Source organism: Ambystoma mexicanum, chromosome 10, assembly GCF_040938575.1.
Source record: "Ambystoma mexicanum isolate Mex_15411 chromosome 10, UKY_AmexF1_1, whole genome shotgun sequence".
NCBI classification, from domain to species: domain Eukaryota; kingdom Metazoa; phylum Chordata; class Amphibia; order Caudata; family Ambystomatidae; genus Ambystoma; species Ambystoma mexicanum.
Genome location: NC_090932.1, coordinates 1,082,540,413 through 1,082,561,689, shown reverse-complemented (window position 1 = coordinate 1,082,561,689; position 21,277 = coordinate 1,082,540,413). Strand labels below are relative to the sequence as shown.

Genomic DNA, 21,277 nt, shown 5'->3' with positions numbered 1-21,277 from the left:
CATGGCTTTGCGTACTGTCACCTCTCGACTGGCTACATATTGAGGAATCTGAGAGAGCATGTTCTGAACCCTCTCGCTGGAGGGGAAGACAAGACTGTCTTCCGTCCGAATTAGTGCCCCCAGAAATTGTTTTACTTGGCTGGGGACTAGGTTGGACTTCTTTTCGTTGATTGAAAAGCCCAGACTGAAGAGGAGATCTACTGTTTTTTGGGTGTTCGAAAAACAAGTGGGAACAAGCCCCCGTAATGAGCCAGTTGTCGAGGTAAGGGTAAACTGGGACTGATAGTCTGCGCAGGTGTGCTGCTGCCACTGCCAGTACTTTGGTAAACACCCGTGGCGCCGAGGCAATGCCGAAGGGGAGTACTTTGAACTGGTAGTGTTTGTCCTGGATCATGAACATTAGGTATTTTCTGTGCGCTGGCAACATTAAAATATGAAAGTATGCATCTTTCATATCCAATGCTGCCATGAAGTCCCCCCGTTTCAGCAATGGGATCACTTCTTGTAGTGTTACCATGCAAAACTTCTGGGGTTTTATGAACTTGTTCGCTGGGCGCAGATCTAGATCAGGACGCATGCTGAGATCCTTTTTGGGAACAAGGAAGTACACTGAATAAATACCCCTTGTGTGGGGCTATGTGTGGGGGCCTGGTGATCCCGCCAAATGAAGAATTACTAGCCACAATGGGCATTAGGACAACTAAACCCAGATTTTCTGATGTATCCATTATTGCCCTGGCCATTGAGGCACTTCTGGATAAGAATACGCTTCTCCAGGGGGCCCTCTACCCCGGTCAAAGTTAACAAATATTGTATGAAGATGTGCATGTGCACACTGATTCAGGATATGTGCCTGCGACGCAAGCCCAGGTACATGCTTTTTTTGATGATCATTCGGTAAATAATGAGACTAATAAGGGGTTGAAAAATCAAGAGACCAGCTCACCTTTGGAAATAGAAAACACCAGTGATTTAGCTGAAGTGGCAGTTGGGTCTATTCCACTGATGCCGCTCCTCCCTGATGACCCAAAAACGAGCCTATCTGAACTTGAAGTTGAAGCAGAACGCAATTTAATGGAGTCCTCAGACATTGGAGTTGAGTTTCCGGTTCTGTCTAGAATACTTAACCTACTTGACAAAGGACATGACCATACTCATGCGCAACTTATGTACTTGCATGATATGACAACAGAGCTACTAACTAAAGTCAACAGAATCGAGGGGCTCTTATTTACTTGCGATGCTGTGGCAGCCCTTTCAAAGGGGAAACAAAGGGAACGCATCCAAATGTGTACTAAAGCCTCTCAAACCCCAGCTGATTTAAGAATGGGGCTAAATGCAATGACTACCTTTGCTGCAGTTACGGTATCTGACTATAGAAAAACAGACGGGGCTGTAGATAAATCAGTTGTCTGAGTTGGTAGCGGCAAATGCAGTGGCCATCCAACAGATACTCTTAACTATAGCAAAGATCAATCCAATTGAACAACTAACGGTGGCTCAGTTCCATACTACCGATGAGAGGGTTGATCCACTACCATCGCTGCCTAGTTCAAATATAGATGAGTCACCCGATAGCCCTTCGGCCTTGATCAACCTAATTGATTTAGAAGATGATGCACAGAAAGTTCATCACCACGCTGATTTAGAGAAGGAAATCATAGTAGAGGATCAAGCTCACGAACCGGTATTATCATGGAAGCAGAAAAGACTTCTGCCGAGAGCTACCAAACGTAAGATCAAACAAGCCAAAAATGTAAAGCTGGCGAACAAACAAAATCCATCTAAGGCTATACAAGATTCCCTAAAGGTTGATTTAAAGGATTCTTCGCTTGAAGAGGAGAAGATTGATCTCCTGCAACTCAACCAAGAATCTAGGGCTTTACTGAATATTGAAGGCACTCAGAGCCCGGGTGATAAGCGAAAATTGCCGGTGATTAAAAAGACTGGAAATGGGATTGGAGTATCCGCTCAGACGGATGTTTGCAGTGTGGTCAAACCAAAGCAAATTGATCTGGTAATTTTTTTTTCCGGCCCTCTATATGAAGAAGGCTTCTAAGAAAATTAAAGAGGCATGGCCCTGTAAATCTTTGAAAAAAACATTGGTGAACAAACCGATACCAGCCAAAATTTACGGAGACGATCTCAAATATACATACTAGGCAGGAGGGTGAATCACCTAATAAGGCATCCTACCAGGAGGTGATATCCAATACACGGGTGAAGGAACTCGCTCCTAATGCGACCATTGACCATGGTGCAAAAATTGAAGGTCGTGGTTCGTCACCTTGTAAGAACAATACAACCAGGATCAGAGATAGATCTAATTCAGAAGCGCAGATTGAGGAACGTGAATCACACCCCAATATCTATGAAACTGTCTCCAATACTGAGGCAATGTTTTTAACCGCAGATATGCCATCTGTCATGGGCTGGGAAACTAAGCAACTAACCACCGCAAAAATGAGCCTAAATCGTTCTGCCATGTTGAAAGCCTTTCAGGCGATCCCAGCCTTACGCACCATAAGAAGCGATGATATTGACTGGGTTCGGCTGTCTCATAATAATCCAACTCGGATGATTTGTGGCTACCATTCTCATATCATTGCAAGATTAATTTGGGCACAGCGTGATGATTTAGAACTATTGGGCCTATTTCCCTGTTTATTTAATTCCGATGAATGTGCTGAAATCTTTATTGCAACCCTTCCAGAGCCACTACAGAATGCAACCTAAGCAGGATCTCTACCGTTGATTAATTAAGAAGTATTGAAACAATTTATGAACTTTGCTGCTTCACTATCAGGTATGATGATCATGGGGTCTTCCAATTCTCCCCAAACCAGAACCGCTATGGGCAAAAAATAGGAGGAAAAACTTGGTTTGACCTTATTGTCATGGAACTCATGTGGGAGTTCCAACTTGAGGTCATGGAATGCTTCACTTGATAGCGGTTCTCGCCCAGGGATATGTTTGATCCAAGAAACTATCATTACGGGTGACTTAGTCTTGGAGGGGTTGGATTCTCATCATCAGTCTGCAGTTAGAGGGACACTAGGCCGTCCGGCTGGAGGCCTTGCTATCTTAATTGATAAAAATGTGAAAGTGAAATCCTCTGTGTTGTGGGCTGATGAGGCTTTATTGGTGGTTGAAAGTCACAATCCCAGGACTTTATTGTAGTTAACTTGTATTGGAATGATGTTAGAACTTCTTTTGAAACGATAACCAATCGTTTGAATTTTATCTGTGAACAGGCTTTTATGAATAAAGTAAGTTTGAATGTAATCATTGGGGGAGATTTTAATGCTACTTGTGTAGCTGCAGACAAGGCTGGCAAACAATGCAACTTTGACACAAAAAAAATCATATGCGAATGGTATAAAGTGGTTGGAGCATTTTACGTCTTGGGATATCCAAATGGTCCCTTTTGATGCAGGAACCTATCAGTATACATGGTCAAGAGGTCCGTGCTCTTCACTGATTGATTATATCTTTGTATCTACAGGATGGCTACATCTTATTGATCCAATTCTGATTGGTAACTTATTTAGGGGAGATCATTTTGCATTGAATACTAACCTTATATTGAAAATTACTAGCTTCGATGCTGCCACGAGTTTATCTGCTATTGAATTTGATCGAGTGCGATTATCGGTCAAGTGGACCTCCAAAAGGTGTAAGCAAGTTAGCACATACATTCAAGAGGACCCCCTACTTATGTTGAGTAAGTCGTTAACAGGAGTATCTTGGGTGGTGGCAGAGTTTCAGAACTCCATAAGAATCGCTGTACATATGTCACTTATGAATACATGCATTGACTCTAGTCAGTCGACCACGCATCGTCATCAGTACAATCAAAAAGTGGTTGATTTACGGAAAGAGAAACGCCAAGTTATCAGGCAACTGAGCGCTCGACATCTAGCCGACATTGAGTTTGATGAGACAAAGGCCCTTATTATTAGGACCTATAAAAAAATAAATAGAAATGTTGAAGCATGAGCCATTTAATACCGATAATCAGAACCTCATTGCTCTCCTACTCACGAAAAACTCTAGACAGGTGTGGGCTACGATTTATATCTTGCTTGGAAACGCAGAGATGATCGAAGAAGCGGCTATCTCTGCAGTTTCTTGGGTTAGTCATATTAAAGCAAAGTTTGCCAAGCCACTTGGTTTTTGTTTGTCTGAAGACATGACTTTATTTAGTCCCACCAGTAGTGGATATCCGTGGACTATCGAGGACATGTATATGGCCATCATGAAATCTAAAGGCTCGAGGGCTTCGGGGCCTGACGGAATTCCGACATGTCTTATTAAGCTCAATCCAGAACTATGGGTGGGGATTTTCAAAATCAAATTTGATGCTATTTATTATCTGGGGCACATTCCTAGCTCCTGGTGCTCGGCAACTATTATCCCAATCTATAAAAAGGGGTCAATGAATGAACCGGCGAACTTTAGGCCGATAGCATTGATGGATGCTTCGGCTAAGATTTTTACTAGTCTTTTATTACAATTTATTCATCAGCACATCATTAACTCTAATCTACTGTCTAAATTTCAGATTGGCTTCCGTCGGTACATGGGTTGTCAACTTAATGCAACTATTATTGCCCATGTCTACCAGCAGACCAAATCACGAAATGCCGGGCCTGTCTATATGGCAGCCTTGGATCTTACTGCTGCTTTTGATTCATTAATTAGAGAACTACTATGGAAAAACTGATCAAATTTGGCTTTTCGGTTCAGCTTGTTTCAATCATTGCTGCCCTGCACAGACACACAACTTATCGCATCTGTCTTACTAAAGCAGGTGCGCTTACTGACTCCATTCCGACTGAAATTGGATTAAAACAGGGCTGTAACCTTGCTGCAGTCCTGTTTAATCTATATCTATTGGATTTGGATGATCAGTGGAAGGAGGCGTCGATCTTCCCAGTGAAATTGGGATCAATTGTACTGAATTGGCTAAGTTTTGCCGATGATTTACTGTTCTTTGATAGGACCCCTTTTGGGCTACAGACGAAGTTGTGTTTATTTTACACATTTGCCTGTAATCACAATCTACAGATTAATCCTGAAAAATCCTTCATTATTACGTTTGTTGAAGGACGGAAGAGATCTACTAAATTTCCCTGGTGTATTAATGGTATCTCGATTCCTAGGTCTCCCGCCATGCGTTATTTAGGCTATCATTTAGCAAGTACCTATTCTCTTGATGGTTGGAAGAGGATCTTGAATAACAAAGCAAAATCTCTTACTGTACATATGAAACTGATATACCACCGACTTGGGAAATGTTCAATGGTTCCGATGTTAAAATTTTATTTGCAAAAAATCGAACCAATTCTGCTATATGCCCTGGACTTATGTCTTTATGAAATTGATGGTATTTTAGACGTGATACAGGGTAAAATGCTTAAAAGTGTTTTGGGCTTGGCTCTTTCAACGCCGAATGTCATTGTTTGCCATGAGTTGGGTGTACTACCATTATCGGACAAATGGCACTGGCGATTGCTCACTAATTATGGGAAAATGTTAGCTCCCAACCAAGAATTCACTATACGAAGAATTTGCGATTATAATAGAGAAAGGACATCCTCCGTCCATCCTGAAATTTACGAATAAGATGGAAGAACTGTTATCTAGTGCTATGATTAGCCATGAGGAGCTGGTAGTAGGTTTACCGTCATGTAAAGCTAAATATTGTAGGTACCATTGGTGTTTGTTAATCGAAAAGATTAATAAATATCAATCCTTCTATGAGTATGCCAAATTTACGCGACAGTGGGGTTTTCGCCCAAAATACCAGATTATCTTCCCATGTAATTATGCGAGGAAAATTTACTTAAGATTTCACTTGAATCAGGTACTCACAAATGAGAAGATTATGTTCTGGCATCAGTATAAAAATAAATTAAACAGAGGATTATGTAGATTCTGCAATACGCCCATGACAATTGAAACTTTGAAACATCTGACGGCGTATTGCATGTATTTTGAAGCAGATCGGAAACATCTCCTTGGCGCCAATCTCAACACAGAATCTAGTATGAGTATGGAAACTCTTTGGCAAAGATGTATGTGGGGAAGGAGTGAAACGCTTATTCTTAGTTTAACAGATTTTTTGTTAATTATTGAAGAGAAATTACCTGAAAAAGCCGAGAATTTGTGTAGATGAGGACTGTGAGCTGGTAGAGGCTATCAGCTGAACTTCTGATTAAGGTCTGGAAATCTAGATCATGAGGGCACCTTGTGTGTTGGCCTGAAAACATTAGAGGTATTGTTTTTCAGTGCCGGGGAGGAGGTACACTGATTTAGCTGCTTGTTTGTCCTTGATTTTCATTGTCTTAAGAGAATTGAGTGTTTGAAATGATATATATGGTTTTTTAGTTCTGTAATGAAAGACGGCACATGTGATGAAATTTAATGTTGTTACTTACTTGGGAGAGATAGGTGGATTATATTTTGTTAAATGTATATTGTAGGTGAATTGTTGAGGTTCTAGTGATACACATTTTTTATTGTCTTTTAAGAATGTTTTCTATGTAAATTGTCAATATGGAATTTGTAAAGGTTGTAAAACCACAAATAAAAAAAATAAAAAAATAAAATAAAATTGCCGGATCTTGGTATTGGGACATGTCAGGCTGTGGTGTTAGTCCGTTGTCGCTCACGGTGAACTGTCAGTGAGAAAGTGTTTGTGTCAGGAAAGGGGGGGGGGTGGGTGTTAAGTCCCTATGTATCCTAATTGGTAGGATGGGGAAAAGGTGTTACAGGGAAGGGGATACTGCGTCTCACCATCCGGTGCCCCACTTCCACTCCCCCGAAGACCCCTCATCCAGGTGACCCTCGCGCACTGGTCCACCCCCAGGAACTGGATCCAAAAGTGATGGCTGTGTCCAGGCCACATAGATGACAGATCCATGGGGAATAGCGGTGAGACACCTTCAGGTTTCTGAAAGTTTTAACTAATTCAATATGGCAACAGATACATTTTCAAAAGCTGTGTGCTGATAATCGGTTTGTGCAGGCTACATCAGGCAGTTAAACATTCTTTGATAGTGAAGTATACTTTGGGGGTGTTGCCTTGCAAGGAAGACCATAACGGACAGATACGAAAAGTGCACTTTGCACCCAATATACCGTATGCTTGCAGAAAAGGCTGCTTGAAAATCTCACGTGGGCTGACCCAGGTTTTCTTGTCAGTTAAGAGCATACAATAAACAGAATGCAGTTGTGGGAAGCCTTGGGAATTGTGGCCATTGTTAATGGGTTTTCTGCCCCTGTACCTATTTCGTATCAATTTCCTAGGCAGAGCTAGGGATTCCAAAAGAAGCCACGCTAAAATAAAATACAGAATCATACAATCTCATAAAAGGCAAAAGTACCTTTCCTACGTTTAGAAAACCAGATGTCTGCCTCAGGCAAGAGCTGTTTCAGATATCCATTCCAAGAAGGCACTAGCTGGAGGAACATCCACTGCATTAAAACAAAAGATTACGTTGATTAGAACAAATATTAATGGACAGGTCTGTACTGAAATATTTTTGATAACAGCGATAATTTTAGATAAACCAACTGCGTGTCCTAAAATACTGGGCCATGACATTGTCCCGATGCAAGGGTCACATCAGAAAGGCCAAGATGAATTTTGTCAATGCCACTTGAACACGCTCATCTTGAGAAAGTGAAAATTCTGCACTGTAATAAGTATTGTACACATGCCAATAGTCCCGTTTGTGTCATAAAATCGTGGCGTCGTCACGGGAAGAGGGGGTGGGATTGGAGCATGTTGCACATCCGCATTACTCTTACTCAGGTAAGGGAGATCATGAGCAGATATTCCCCCACCACCCTCGCATATCCATCGATCCATCCATCCACCCATCAGTCCTTTTATCAGCATAAAACATTGAACCTTTGTAAGAAATGATGGATGGATGGTCGTATGAGCCAAGAAGACAACCAGGACATCAGTATTCATTACTGCAAGTACATTTTGCTTAACCAGGCGCCCAGTTAGATGGTTGAGAGACTGAAAAAACAAAACCTTTCGAGGTAAGCCCTCAGAGAATTAATTTTAACAGGGCCTAGAAAATGAGGTTCGCCTGAAAACATTGTCTAGCACTGCTTGTTCAAAATGGGTGTTTGCCCTGGAAATGTAATCCAGCCAATTGTGTTTACAGAAGTTGTGAAGTCACACCCAGTTTCAAATTTCCCGCATGGGAAAAGGTCATGGGTAGGCCACATAGTCTGTCATTTTAAGTCCTGGCTATTAGGTGACACTAAAGCGCCACTTAGAAGCCGAAACTATTGCATTGGAGTAAAGTTAGGGGGAGATTGCATAAGAGGAGGGACACAAAGCTTATACTTGTTGTTTGATTATTTACCATCCCATTGACTGCCTATGGCTATGCTAATCCCTATAGCCATTGCCACTCACTACTGGCCTATCTCTGCCCAATACACATCCTATTGTGATCTCTTTGAGCTAGATTATCAAGCCATAGCGTCATTCTTTGTACTCAAAGTGCCCGACTTATTTCAAAGCCATCTTCTGAGATTGAATGGCTTTATTACAGCTGTAAATGTGCTACTTGTGTAATACAAATGCCTCAAGAAGTTCTGCCTTCAGCCCCTTGAATCATAAGTGTGTGTGTGTCCTTCTCTGAAATCCTGCATTGGCAAAGCCAACAGTTTTTGTGCATTGGCATTTGTCAGGCACTGCTTTTATATGCCGAGGTAGTTACACCATTTTGCAACTGCTATCATTAATGGCTAGTTAGTACCATTGCCGCAGTGCCTAGTAAATGCCTTTTCAAGGCCCACACAAACGCAAAAACTGTTGCCATTGACAATGCTTGTTTGAAAATTACATTAATTCAATTAGAAATGAACACATGCAATGAAAAATCAACATATCATACAACAAACGGGAGAAGGGATTTTTAACCTTTCACTAGGTTTCCCATAAAACACAGAACAGACAAAGAAGGGGGGTACATAGAGGACAAGGGAAAACAACGTAGTAACATGTGGCAGAAGTACCGTGTCATGCTAATATAACACATTTTAAATCATCTGTAAAGTAGGATTTCCACTAGTATTATCCCAATTATTAAAGGGGTTTGCTCATGGGTTTCCAATATATTAAAATCTTAGTCTTGTCATGGACCAATGCCCCGAGCAGTCAAAGTCAGCGAGCCCTTTCCAATCAAACTATCTTCTTCACATGTAGATGTAGCAAAACCAGCGCCAGGGTCTCAGTAAATCTGCAAATCATCTCGTGTTAATTCCAATCAACACCACCTTCCAGAATTGCAATACTTTTGAACAGTGGAGCATCATATGTATTAAGGACACCACCGAAATGTACTATCAACCAAGGTCACTGTCGGGAAGAGCTCAACTATGCATTCTGGCAGGTGACCAGTAGCTTATAAATATTAATCTTTGTTAGATATATTGCAAAAGCAAGACCAGTTATCTCAAGTAGACAGATTTACATATCATTTGCAATTATACTTCTGAGATATCACACAGTAAATCACTAGACTACGCTGCACGTCTCTTTTGTTCACCACCTTCATATAATGAACGGTAGGTAAGTAGCTTGGATATTGGGGTAGAAGATGAGTAAGAAGAGCCACACAACACTGGCCCCTCAGTGATGCCGTGGGGGCTCAAAAGTACCACTTCCTCTAACTGTGAAAGCTTTTCATATCTGCATGACTATTACACAACTGATATTTGAATTTTAGAAATGCAGAGTCTACTATTTTTTAGATTTAAAATTATTACTAATATTTAAAATCGCTGCATTAATCCTACTGTGCCAGTAGAGTTTAGCACTGGAACACATCAGTGCTAGGTTGTTCCAGATGCATGCATCAATATGTAGATGCCTCAAACCTTTACAGAAACGTCTTCCAAACCATCACTATATATTGCATTATTGGTATCACTGCAACCTGTTTAAGTACAAGCACACATCGGCTTTTTCATCAGTTACCCATTTATGCCCTCTGCATCTTTTATCAAGAACCAATGAGAAGTAAAAGTCCAGTGACATTTCTGAAACCCAATAACCCAAACACACCATCCTCTACTGGCTTACAAACTATTCCCTCCTCTGGAGTTCTGCTTCTCTCTCTCCCAACAAAGAAGAGCAAAATACTTACCACTGGTAATGTTCTTTCAATTGGATGTTGCTACCACGTATTCCTCATCTTTGACCAGCGTCAGCTGCTTTGGAACTTTTTCCTTCAGTAGAGGGCGCTGTGTGTCGACTTGGTGCCACTCGACGGCCTCTGTCGGCTCTCGAGCACAATGTCACCGACTGCATACATAGCATGCACTGCGCCAGTTACTTCAGTTCTAGTTTTTCCCTCTCCTCAAAACCACAGACATTTATTTACACGGTCAAAAAGACTAGATGCGAAAAAGTGAGGTAGGTGCAATACTGTAAGGAAGGCATGGTATCAAACAGTAAGACAGACACAAGTGATCACAGTTCAAGGGTGTTTATTGAACTTCAATTGGGTTTGAAAAACGCCTATCTAAATCTAAAGATGGGCGCAAGCTATGACAATTAAATAACGCAGTCCTTGTAGTGTTTTGTCAAAATGAAAAAGGCCTATTCTAATAAACCTACTGCCAATCCTTACTTCCAAATAAAAATAATGTGGGAAACAAAGTTATGCAAAAGAAAAGTGTTCAAAAAATGATATGTCGGGATATTCAAGCCATTGGCTTCCCTTCCCCACATTTTCATCACAGGACAAGGTGACACACTCTAGCTTAGCACAGTCTCTGGCTTCTCTAGCACGAGGATGCAGTTCAAAACTTGAACATCATGGCCTTCTGTGCCAAAGTCTCTCTACCATTCAAGGTCTCTTTTTCAGAGGGCCTTTCTTCTTAGGATTTCACATGTACAAATTCTCGGGTGATTTTCCCTTCACCCTGGGTCCCCCTCTGCCGGGTTCAGACCCACTTTAAGACAAAGCTCTCAATTTATCTCCCTCTCCCGGGCTCGGAGCAACTTTGTCACAAACTTTCTTTACTGTATCAACATCAAAGACTTTCGAATGTGCACAGGATTTTGCGACCGCTTCGATTCACAATTCTCTACAACTCTTTCACTTTTCAGCTGGATACCTTACAGTGACCTTCGATTGAGCACACAAGCGGTGCCGGACCAATCAGTCAAAGGTATAGTATCTTTGTTTCAAAGTTGAATCACTCATCAGCAGTTCAACTTTACTTACATCTTTTATCACATGTATTTCAAACAATGCTCATTCCAGCGCTCGCTGCTTGCAACCTTGGCTTCAACACAGACCGGTTTTGTATCGTTCTCCCCAACTCACCGGCTATGTTGATTTCACTGACGCTGCTTTGTTCTTGGAGCCAAGGACAGTACCACAGCAGCTGCTGATTCACCACACCTTGATTATTGACGCGGGAGGGCGCCAGGTATCTCTGGCACACAATGCAGGATTCTTCAGCCAGTTTCCCTGGTCTTATGCTTTCCAATCTGCAGGGCTCATGAATGCAACGGTTCCTTGTCGAAAAGGTCAAGGGAACTTCCCTCCTTGCAATCCCCTTCTTTTTTGCCATCTTTCTCCTCTTGTTAAACTGCCATTTTGGGACTACTGTTTCCTTGTGTGTTTGGCCTCGCTCTTTGTCTCGTGCTCCGCCTTTTATCCGTGTGGGGAAGCTTAATAAAAGTCAGGTGTGTGTGATGGTCAGTAATTGCCTTGAGACACGTCAGGTATACAGCTCGGGTCTTAGACTGTTTTCTCCTACAGTGGGCTGTCTGTGAGAAATTGTTTGTGTTATAAAGGTGGGTAGAGTTCCTAAATACCCTACTTGGTAGGATGGGATAAAGGTGTTCTATGCAAGGGGATACTGTGTCTCACCATCCATCCGGTGTTCCACTCCAGCTCCCCGAAGACCCCTCACACAGGGGATCCTCATGCACTGCTTCACCCCCAGGAACTGGATCCAAAAGTAATGGCCGTGTCCTAGCCACCTGGGTGTCAGATCCCTGGGGGCTAGTGGGTGAGACACCTTTTGGTTTCTCACAATAAACAGAAATTCTTTTATGGGTCAGGATGAGCGGGGCGATGAGCAATACGTGGGAGCAATATTCAATTGAAAGAACATTATCAGGGATAAGTAATTTGTCCTTCGAATGGATTGTGTCCTCCTACAAATTCCTCATCTTTAATTACACTCGCAAAGCAGTATGATGTAGGAGGTGGGAAAAAGAATGTCACTAACACTGTAAAATAGCTTTCCCAAATTTTGCCTTCTTCCGCTTTGGAGGGTTGCCATCGCGGGTAAAAGGTAGGAAGTACAATTTATTGAGTTAGCAAAGTAGGACAGATTCTCAAAACAACCTTCTCCTTGTAAAAGGTGGTAAAATGATGTTTAGACGAAAGAGCCTGCAATTCACTGACTCTACACATGTGATGGCTGTTAAGAAAACAGTTTTGAGGGTCAACATCCTTAGAGGACATGAATGTAATGGCTCAATAAGGAGCACCCATGAGGAAATTCAGCACATGGTTCAGGTCCCAAACTGGTATAAGGAACAAGTTACTTACCTGTAACTGTTGTTCTCCAGCATGGGTCTGGCATGGATTCACATGCTCATGAATATTCCCCGTCGTCAGGCTCGGTAAAGAAAAAACCAGTATCAGTTTCGTTTCCGATCTGTCTTTCGTAGTAATAACCAATCACTGGTCTCTGCGTCATACTGACCACAGCCAATGACTGCCCTCTACCTAAGCACCGCCTCTGGCAGCCATCTTCAGATTTGGAAGCACGTGAAGTGGCAGTATGACCAAGTGAAGAGCCGCAGAGGGGTAGGCGGGAGGGTTCGCATGTGAATCCATGCCAGACCCATGCTGGAGAACAACAGTTACAGGTAAGTAACTTGTTCCTTCTCCAGCATGGGGTCTGGCATGGATTCACATGCTCATGAATAAAGAATACATAGCAGTACACACATGCACAACCACGGGAGGTGGCAAAGGCTCAACATTAAGCAGTACATCAAACTCAACATTAAGCATCTTACCTCCTCACCAAGCTCACCTCAGGCGAACAGGTTGCGCAGCACTGCTTGGCCGACCCTGGACTCCTGCCTGGAATCCCTATCGACGCAGTAGAATTTCGTGAAGGTGTGCGTCGACCTCCACGTAGCAGCCCTGCATATGTCCAGCAGGGGCACACCAGAAAGGAACGCCGTGGTAGCTGCGATCGCTCTGGTGGAATGGGCTCTCGGACGGCCAGGCAGCGGTCGGTTTGCCAACCGATGACAGTACATGATACAGCCGGAGAGCCATCTGGAAATGGAAGCCTTCGAGAGAGCCTTCCCCTGATTGACAGGTCCAAAGTTCACAAAGAGTTGTGACGTCTTCCGAAAACACTTCGTGCGGTCCACGTAGAACTTCAGCGCTCTAGCCACATCCAGCGAGTGCAAAGTCCTCTCAGCCGGCGACGAAGGCGACGGGAAGAACACAGGCAACACCAAGGGTTCGTTGAGATGGAAGTCCGACGGTACCTTGGGCATGAAGGAGGGGTGCGTCCTGAGCACTACCCTCGTGTCGTGAAAAGTCAAGTACGGGGCCTTGCATGAAAGGGCCTGGATCTCTCCCACCCGTCGTGCGGAGGTGATGGCCACAAGAAACGCTGTTTTCCACGACAGAAACTTCAACGGGGCCGAGTGCAGAGGCTCGAACGGAGGTCCCATGAGCTTGGTCAGCACCACGTTGAGCTCCCACGCCGGGGCCGGAGCCTTCACCGGCGGGAACGATCTGAACAGTCCCTTCATGAACTCTTTCACCAGACGATGAGACCACAAGGACGTCCGGCCCGTGGTTCTGGTGTATCGGGAGATCGCAGCAAGATGAATCTTGATGGACGCGTGTGCCAGTCCAGCTTTGGCCAGCGTCAGCAGGTACGGCAGTACCTGGGGAGCCGTAATCCGTAGAGGGTTAATCTTCTGTGCGTGGCACCAGACAGAGAACCTCTTCCATTTGTGTCCGTAGCATTTAAGAGTCGAGGACGCCCTGGCCTTTGCAAGAACCTCTCTGCAGTCGGCCGGTATGTCGTATCCTCCAAACTCTAGCGCTGCAGGAGCCAGGCCTGCAAGTTCAGCGATTTCGGGTCGTGGTGGAGGATGGCGCCTCCTTCCCTGGAGAGTAGATCCGCGTCCACCGGCAGCTTGATTGGCGGGGACGCTGACAAGTCCAGAAGGTCCGGGAACCATTTCTGCCTCGGCCACGCAGGTGCGACGAGGATCATCCTGCACCGTGACCTCTTGAGCTGGTTGACGAGCCGGATTAGCAGTGGCAAAGGAGGGAACGCGTAGAGGAACAGGCCCTCCCAGGGGAACGAGAAAGCATCGCCCATGCTCCTCGCCTGGGGAAACCTGCTGGCGAACCTCCGGCACTTGGAGTTCGTCGCCGTCGCGAACAGGTCGATCTCGGGTGTGCCCCACCGTCGGAAGAGGCGATCCACTAGATCCTGCCGTAGTTCCCACTCGTGGCACGAGCGCAGCTCCCTGCTGAGTGAGTCGGCGATGGGGTTTTTTATCCCTGCCAGATGAAACGGCACCAGAAACATCCTTTGGGCGACGGCCCAATGCCACAGGTCCTGCGCCTCCTTGGACAGCGCTGGGGACCTGGTTCCGCCCTGTTTCCTGATGTAAAACATGGTGGCGGTGTTGTCGGTGAAGATCCTCACCACCTTGCCCTTGAAGGACGGAAGGAAGGACCTGAGGGCCCAGAACACTGCACGGAGCTCCAGGACGTTGATATGGAGGGACTTCTCCGTCGGGAGCCAAAGGCCTCTCGCGTGCAGATTTTCGGTGTGCGCTCCCCACCCTTCCAGGGAGGCATCCGTGGTCACTGTCTCCTGGTGGTCTGGGGTCTGGAAGTCCATGCCCGCCGTCAGATGCGCGCGGTTGCCCCACCACCGGACCGCTCGGCGGAAACTCTCGTCGAGTGTGATCCTCTCCTCGAAGCTGCCCGTCGTTTGGATCCAGCACGCGTCCAGGAACTCCTGCAACGGGCGCATCCGGAGCCTGCACATGGGAATGAGGTAGATGCAGGAAGACATCATTCCGAGGAGGGACTTGATGGACCTCACCTTGGCCGCGTCGGAAACCAACATCCGCTGTACCTTGCCCAGGATGGACCTGGTCCTTTCCTCCGACGGGGAGGCCAGAAGGGACACTGTGTCGAGCTTCGCTCCCAGAAACAGTGCGTTTTGCGCGGGTACAAGGTGGGACTTGGCGTAGTTCACGGAGAATCCCAGGTCCGTGAGAAGTTGGACGGTCCTTGCTGTGTGCTCCACGGCGAGCTCCTTCGTCTTGGCTCGGATGAGCCAGTCGTCCAGGTAGGGGTAGACGTGGATCCCCTCGCGGCGCAGCTGCGCCGCCACCGGTGCAAGGCACTTGGTGAATACCCTGGGTGCCGACCGTAGTGCGAAGGGGAGGGCTTTGAACTGGTAGTGACGCCCTTGGACCACAAACCTGAGGAATTTTCGGTGCCCCTTTAGGATGGGAATATGGAAGTAGGCATCCTCCAAATCCAACGACGACAGGAAGTCTCCTTCCTCCAGCTGACCCAGGACGTGCTGGAGTGTGACCATCCGGAACTTCTGCGCCTTGATGAACTTGTTCAGACGTTGCAGGTCTAGGATGGGGCGCCATCCTCCCGTCTTCTTCTTCACGAGGAAGTATCTCGAGTAAACTCCGGAGCCCCGAAGCCTCTTTGGGACGAGTTCGATGGCGCCCTTCCTGAGCATCGCCTTTACCTCCAGGAGAAGCTGAGGGACGTGAAGCTCTTTCCTGGCCACGGGGGGGACGCGCGGGCACCTTCTTTGAAACTCGAGCGCGTGGCCCCGGGCTAAGGCGTCCAGCACCCAACGGTCGGTGGAGATGGACTCCCACACGCTGACGAAGCTCGCCAGCCGGCCTCCCACCAGGGTGCTTCGGTGGGGGCCCGACCCCACGGCCGGTACAATCCTGTTTCGACGAGGCTTTGCCGCCTTGACCTCCTTGGCGACGACGGCGGGGTCCGCCAGACTTGCCTCGTCCTCTGTAGGCCTCCTGAGATGACGAGCGGGCCGCTTGACGGTAGGTGGAGAAACCGCCGCCGGAACCTTTGGAGGCGCCCTTGCCTCCGCTGCTCCGAAAGGGCGTCCGTCGTTGCTGCAGAACCCCAAGGGCCCGGGCCGTCTCAGTGTCCGATTTAATGGCCTGAAGGGAATCGTCCACTGTTTTCCCAAACAGGTTGTTCCCATCGAACGGCATGTCCAGGACTCTGGTCTGTACGTCTTGACGGAAGTCCGTAGCCTTGAGCCATCCACGCCGCCTAAGGCACCCGCCGTTGCCCAACTGGCGAAACCCAGTGTCGGCGATGTCCGTCGCAATAGTGATGGCGTGGTCCGACGCCACCTCACCTTCCTGTAGGATCTCCAGGGCATCCGCCCTCTTGTCGTCCGGTAGGAAGTCCAGCAGGGGAGCCAGTTTGTACCATAGCTCCCTGTCGTAGCGGGCCACGATAGCCAAGGCGTTGGCCGCTTTAATCGTCGTCGCTGCAGACGAGATGACCCTGCGTCCCATAGCGTCCAATTGCTTTCCCTCGCCGTCCGGTGGGGAAGTCGATGTGGAGGCCGCACCCCCCCCCGCTTTCTTCCTGGCCGCCGCGGAGACGACGGAGTCCGGGGTAGGCTGCGCCCGGAGGCACAGGGGGGCCGCGTCCGGGACCCGGTACTTCTTCTCGTACCGGTCTCTTCTAGCTGGCGTCGTGGAAGGGTTCTTGAGGAGGGCGAGGCCCTCATCCCAAATGTCGTCCAGTAGAGGCACCGCGAGGACAGTCTTCCTCTTGGCCTCGCGCCGTTGATAAAGGAATCCTTCCTTTTTCTTCTCCTCAGGGCAGAGTTGGAAAAGCTCGGATGCCCTGGCGATCATGGAGTGGAACGATCCAATCTCGTCGGGCGGAGAAGCCCTGGTGGGAGGTGACGACGGTAGATCCTCGTCGTATACCTCGTCGTCCGTACCCGTCGCTGCCGTGTCAGTCCCCGTATCATCCCCTCGGGTGGACGGGGAGGAGGGCTGGACGGGGCGCGATGGCTGAAAAGGAGGTGGAGGGTGAATCCTTCTTTTCTTGGACGGGGGAACACCAGAAGGTCCCGGATCCCCCGACGGGAGAGGTTCCTCCGTCGGCAACGGTAGTCTCGTCCTTATCTCTGAACATAAGGACTGTATAGCCAACAAAATGGCCGCCGAGTTGTCTTGCGGTGCTGGCAGAGGGGAATCCGACGGGCGATCAGGGGCCGGTCTTCTTCCACGCCAAGGCCGTGGCTTAAGACCTCAATCAGCTCCTCCTCCGAGGTTGAGGCCGAATCTACGACGATGCCCTGCCCCCCCTTTTTCTTCCCCGCCGGGGATTTCACGGGGGTCCTATCGATGGGCACAAAAGAGGACTCCCTCCGAGGTGGCAGGGAGACTCTGAGCCCCGAGGTCGCCACCACTGGTGTAGCCTCCACAGGCTGAGCCAGGGCCGCCGCGACAGTATCGATAGAGGGCTTGGCCAGATGGATTAAGGCCTTCACCACCTTAGGTGCGCTCACCGCCTTATCCTTGGGGGGGGGGGACACTGCCTCGCTCCCCCTCCGATGGGGCCTTCGAGCTCGACCGGGGCCTCACCAGGAGCTTCGCCGGGTGCTCGCCCTTCCTCTTACCCGACCCAGAGCGTTGGCTCGTGGCTGAAGGTGCCGGGGAGGGTGTGCCCTGCCTGGCGCCCGTAGAGCCCGACCGTTCGGCGCTCCCGGTGCCAGCGGACTCGCGGTGCTTGGCCTTGTGTTGGACCCCCGTCGCCGGGGCGTCCTCAAAGGTCTTAGAAGACCGCTCGGATTTCTTCCTCTTCTTCTCGCCTGACGGGCTCTTCCCTTCCAGCCAGTTGGCGAGACGTTGATGGCGGTCCTTCATGGTCCGCTCCGACATGTTGCCGCAAAACGCACAGTCCTTCTCCACGTGCGTCTTGTCCTCATGTAAGCAGTAGAGACAAAAGGAGTGTTCGTCCTCCTTAAAGACGTTCTGCAGCTGGCATCCAGGGCAGATCCTGAACAGCTTTCCGGGCGTCGAGCTTCCCTTCTCCTGGGCCATGTCCGGGCCTGAGAAACTTCTGGAGTCCTCCAAAAGCGTAGCTCGACGAAATCTTCACCCTTGAGGGGCGCAGACGAATCCGACACGGGTCCCCGTTGATCGGATGGATAGTCGGTGGAGCTTGAGGCTCTTTTGACCGAAAAAAACGAAGTTTTTGTGAAAAAACGTGAAAAAATAGCACTAACGCTCGAGAGCAATAGCACGAGGATCCCAACACATGAACGTGCGGTAAAAATCTGAAGATGGCTGCCAGAGGCGGTGCTTAGGTAGAGGGCAGTCACTGGCTGTGGTCAGTATGACGCAGAGACCAGTGATTGGTTATTACTACGCAAGACAGATCAGAAACGAAACTGATACTGGTTTTTTCTTTACCGAGGATTCCCAGCCTGACGACGGGGAATATTCATGAGCATGTGAATCCATGCCAGACCCCATGCTGGAGAATGAAAGGGACTGGTAGGAACACAATAGTGAGCCCCTTCAAAAATGGGACTACAAAAGGGATCTTAAAATAGGGTCCCTGCTCTGGTTAGCTCTTACAATAGATGCCACTGTCAGATAGCCTTTTACAGTGGCAACCTGAAGTCCCAGATGAGCCAAATGAATTTTAAAAAAAAGAGAAAAAATAAAAATAAAAAGTAGGGCAGCACCACTGGAGTGTCACAAACAAAAAGGATCCACATTCTTAGCTCTAGACCAGCTGCAACACCTATTGAAATGGCAGCGATACAGAGGCTTTGTTGCTGGTCTTCGAGCCAAAAGCAACACTTCCATTACGTCTTTCGGGAGGTCCCAATTTTTGTATCTCAACCTTCCAGAAAGCAGGGGCGAAGGTTAAGAGTCTTGATCTCTGGGTGAAGCATGCAACCTCCCTCTTGCGAGTGCAGGTCCTCTCTTTAGGGAAGGTGTATTGGGGGCAGATGGACACTTCCAGAAGGTCCAAGTACCACAACCAGGACCTATTCAGGAGAACAACCCCCAATCAGCCAATTATCCAGGTAGTGGTAGACAGGAATCTCTCCCCTCCTGAGACCTGCTGCCACTGCCACCATCAAGTTGGAGAAAACCCTCAGGGCAGAGGTGTGCCCGAATGGCAGAATCCGAACTGAAAATGAGAACTGCCAATTGTGGGGTAAAAAGACAGCCTCAGAGCGGCAGAGATGGAGAGGCTATGCTAGGCTCCATTTTGAGAGTGAAGCTGGCTAAGTGTGGAGTTCTATTGAAATATAAAAGCCAGTACAAAACAGTGAATTTAACATGGGGCCTAAAGAATGAGCGAGAATGGGCTTACCTCTATTTTATTAGAATGTACAGGCACTCAGCGGAAGAAAGTGCAACTTAGAACTGGAATATTGTTAACTGCGTCTTATGGATTCCAAAATACATGGGGCACTGCAGATGCTGACTGTGTAAATGCCCACTTTGATAGATTCAAAACTGCAACTGTGCACATGGAAAGAAAATATACATTTTAAACACTGGGAATGACAAATTGCCATCATGAGGAATAAAGAGACTTAATTTCAGCACATAAAATGACAACGTTTATAGGGGGCCTATTTCGTTTTTTGCATAAATGAACACTGGTTCTTATGTAACTGTGGACTATGTGTGTGCACTAGATTAATAGTGAACCTACCTCTATTCTAATGTAACAGAAAAGAAAGATTTATTTTTGAACAGCAGGCCTAGATTTAATGCTAAAATGTTACATGTAAGCACATGTCGATTTAAAGCTGTATTTCATGAAGGATTGGTGCAGCTGGTGTTTTTTCCACTAAACTGAAAGTTCTGTGCCTTTGAAAATTTGAACTCAAGTAGTTTGGCCGAGGACCTCTAGGAGGAGAAGGTCTGATTGTCAATTTAAATGCTAAGATATACAAAGAAGTAGACTGAACTTGTGTGATTTACAGATAAAACAACCAACCGAAATGACATTTAAGGTCATGTTCCCCAGTAATGGTGCCTTAGCCCTGAGCAAAGCCCTTTGAAGCTCAGGAGAAGAGTAGAATAAACATTGGCCTGAGCATATAGCTGGTCACATGTTTAAGGAGAAAAAGAAAAGAAACCTAAGAATTGATGGGGGCATAAGAGTGAAATTGGGAGAACCTATGATGCAGTGCCATTGATTAAACATTGAATACATTTTATGGGGGGGCGCTCGAGAGCCTGAGCAAGATGGCAGCGAGGTGTTGATGCTCTGCAGAAGGCGGGTGTAATACCGTAAAAATAACCTTATCCCGCACGGTTTGGAACCGAATTACTGATGATGGCAAGCTCACATCACAGGGAACAGACCAGCGCTTACCCCGCTAATCCAACTGGTCGAGTGACATTAAAAACTGTGCTAACTTCCTGATGGCCACTTTCAGCTTCATAGAGCCGGAGACTCAGATGCCCGAGTCCAGGGAGGAGCTTACGCATGAGGCGGCCCACAAGCTAAAACGGAATCACCGGCCCCTACGACAACGCGCCAGAACACTGGGCGGTCCGACTCTGACACTGGCAAGAGACAGTGGGGTGGAACAAAAGCATCCCCCAACCCCAAACGGCAATCCCGGCCAACCCAGCGATCTCCAGACCATGCAAGCAAACAGAGCTCAGCAGGCTCCACCCAACGCACCGCCTACTTAAATTCAGTGCCACTAACATCATGGATGCTAAGGCACCCACGCTGGAAAAAGCAGTGGAGGTGGGTCGTCTCTCCCCCCGCAGTATCAGCCGACCTGCCTACACAGCGCCAGGCCGTTACACTAACAGAGGCCATTAGGGAGGGCCAGGCAGGAGCTGGGCACCTCGGTCAGTCACTGGAACGTACAAACAGGGGTCATCTGGGCCAGACACACTGCCTTCCCAACACAAGGTCTCCTTTGGAACATAAATAGCAGGGCCACAATCATGGGAGCATCAGCCCATTAACCCGACGACATAGGGGGAAAGGCGAGGTGCGCATGGCAGGCATGTAAATAGCATGTCAATGGTCATGATGGTGCAAAGTTGCCTGTAAAGCCCACAGGTGCCCCTTCTGCGCCAGCGTATTTACATCCACGTGACTACCGTACTAGTCAACACTGAGGCAGTCTTTCA

General features: G+C 47.4%; 1 protein-coding gene across 1 annotated transcript in view; it reads right to left on the bottom strand.

Annotated features, from left to right (window-relative positions):
- The window catches only part of GMCL1 (germ cell-less 1, spermatogenesis associated), a 979,035-nt gene that overhangs the window by 254,352 nt on the left and 703,406 nt on the right, over positions 1–21,277 (bottom strand). Inside the window, exon 8 of the mRNA XM_069618907.1 lies at positions 7,392–7,482. Coding sequence (XP_069475008.1) covers positions 7,392–7,482 — 91 coding nt within the window. The remainder of the gene's footprint in view (positions 1–7,391; positions 7,483–21,277) is intronic.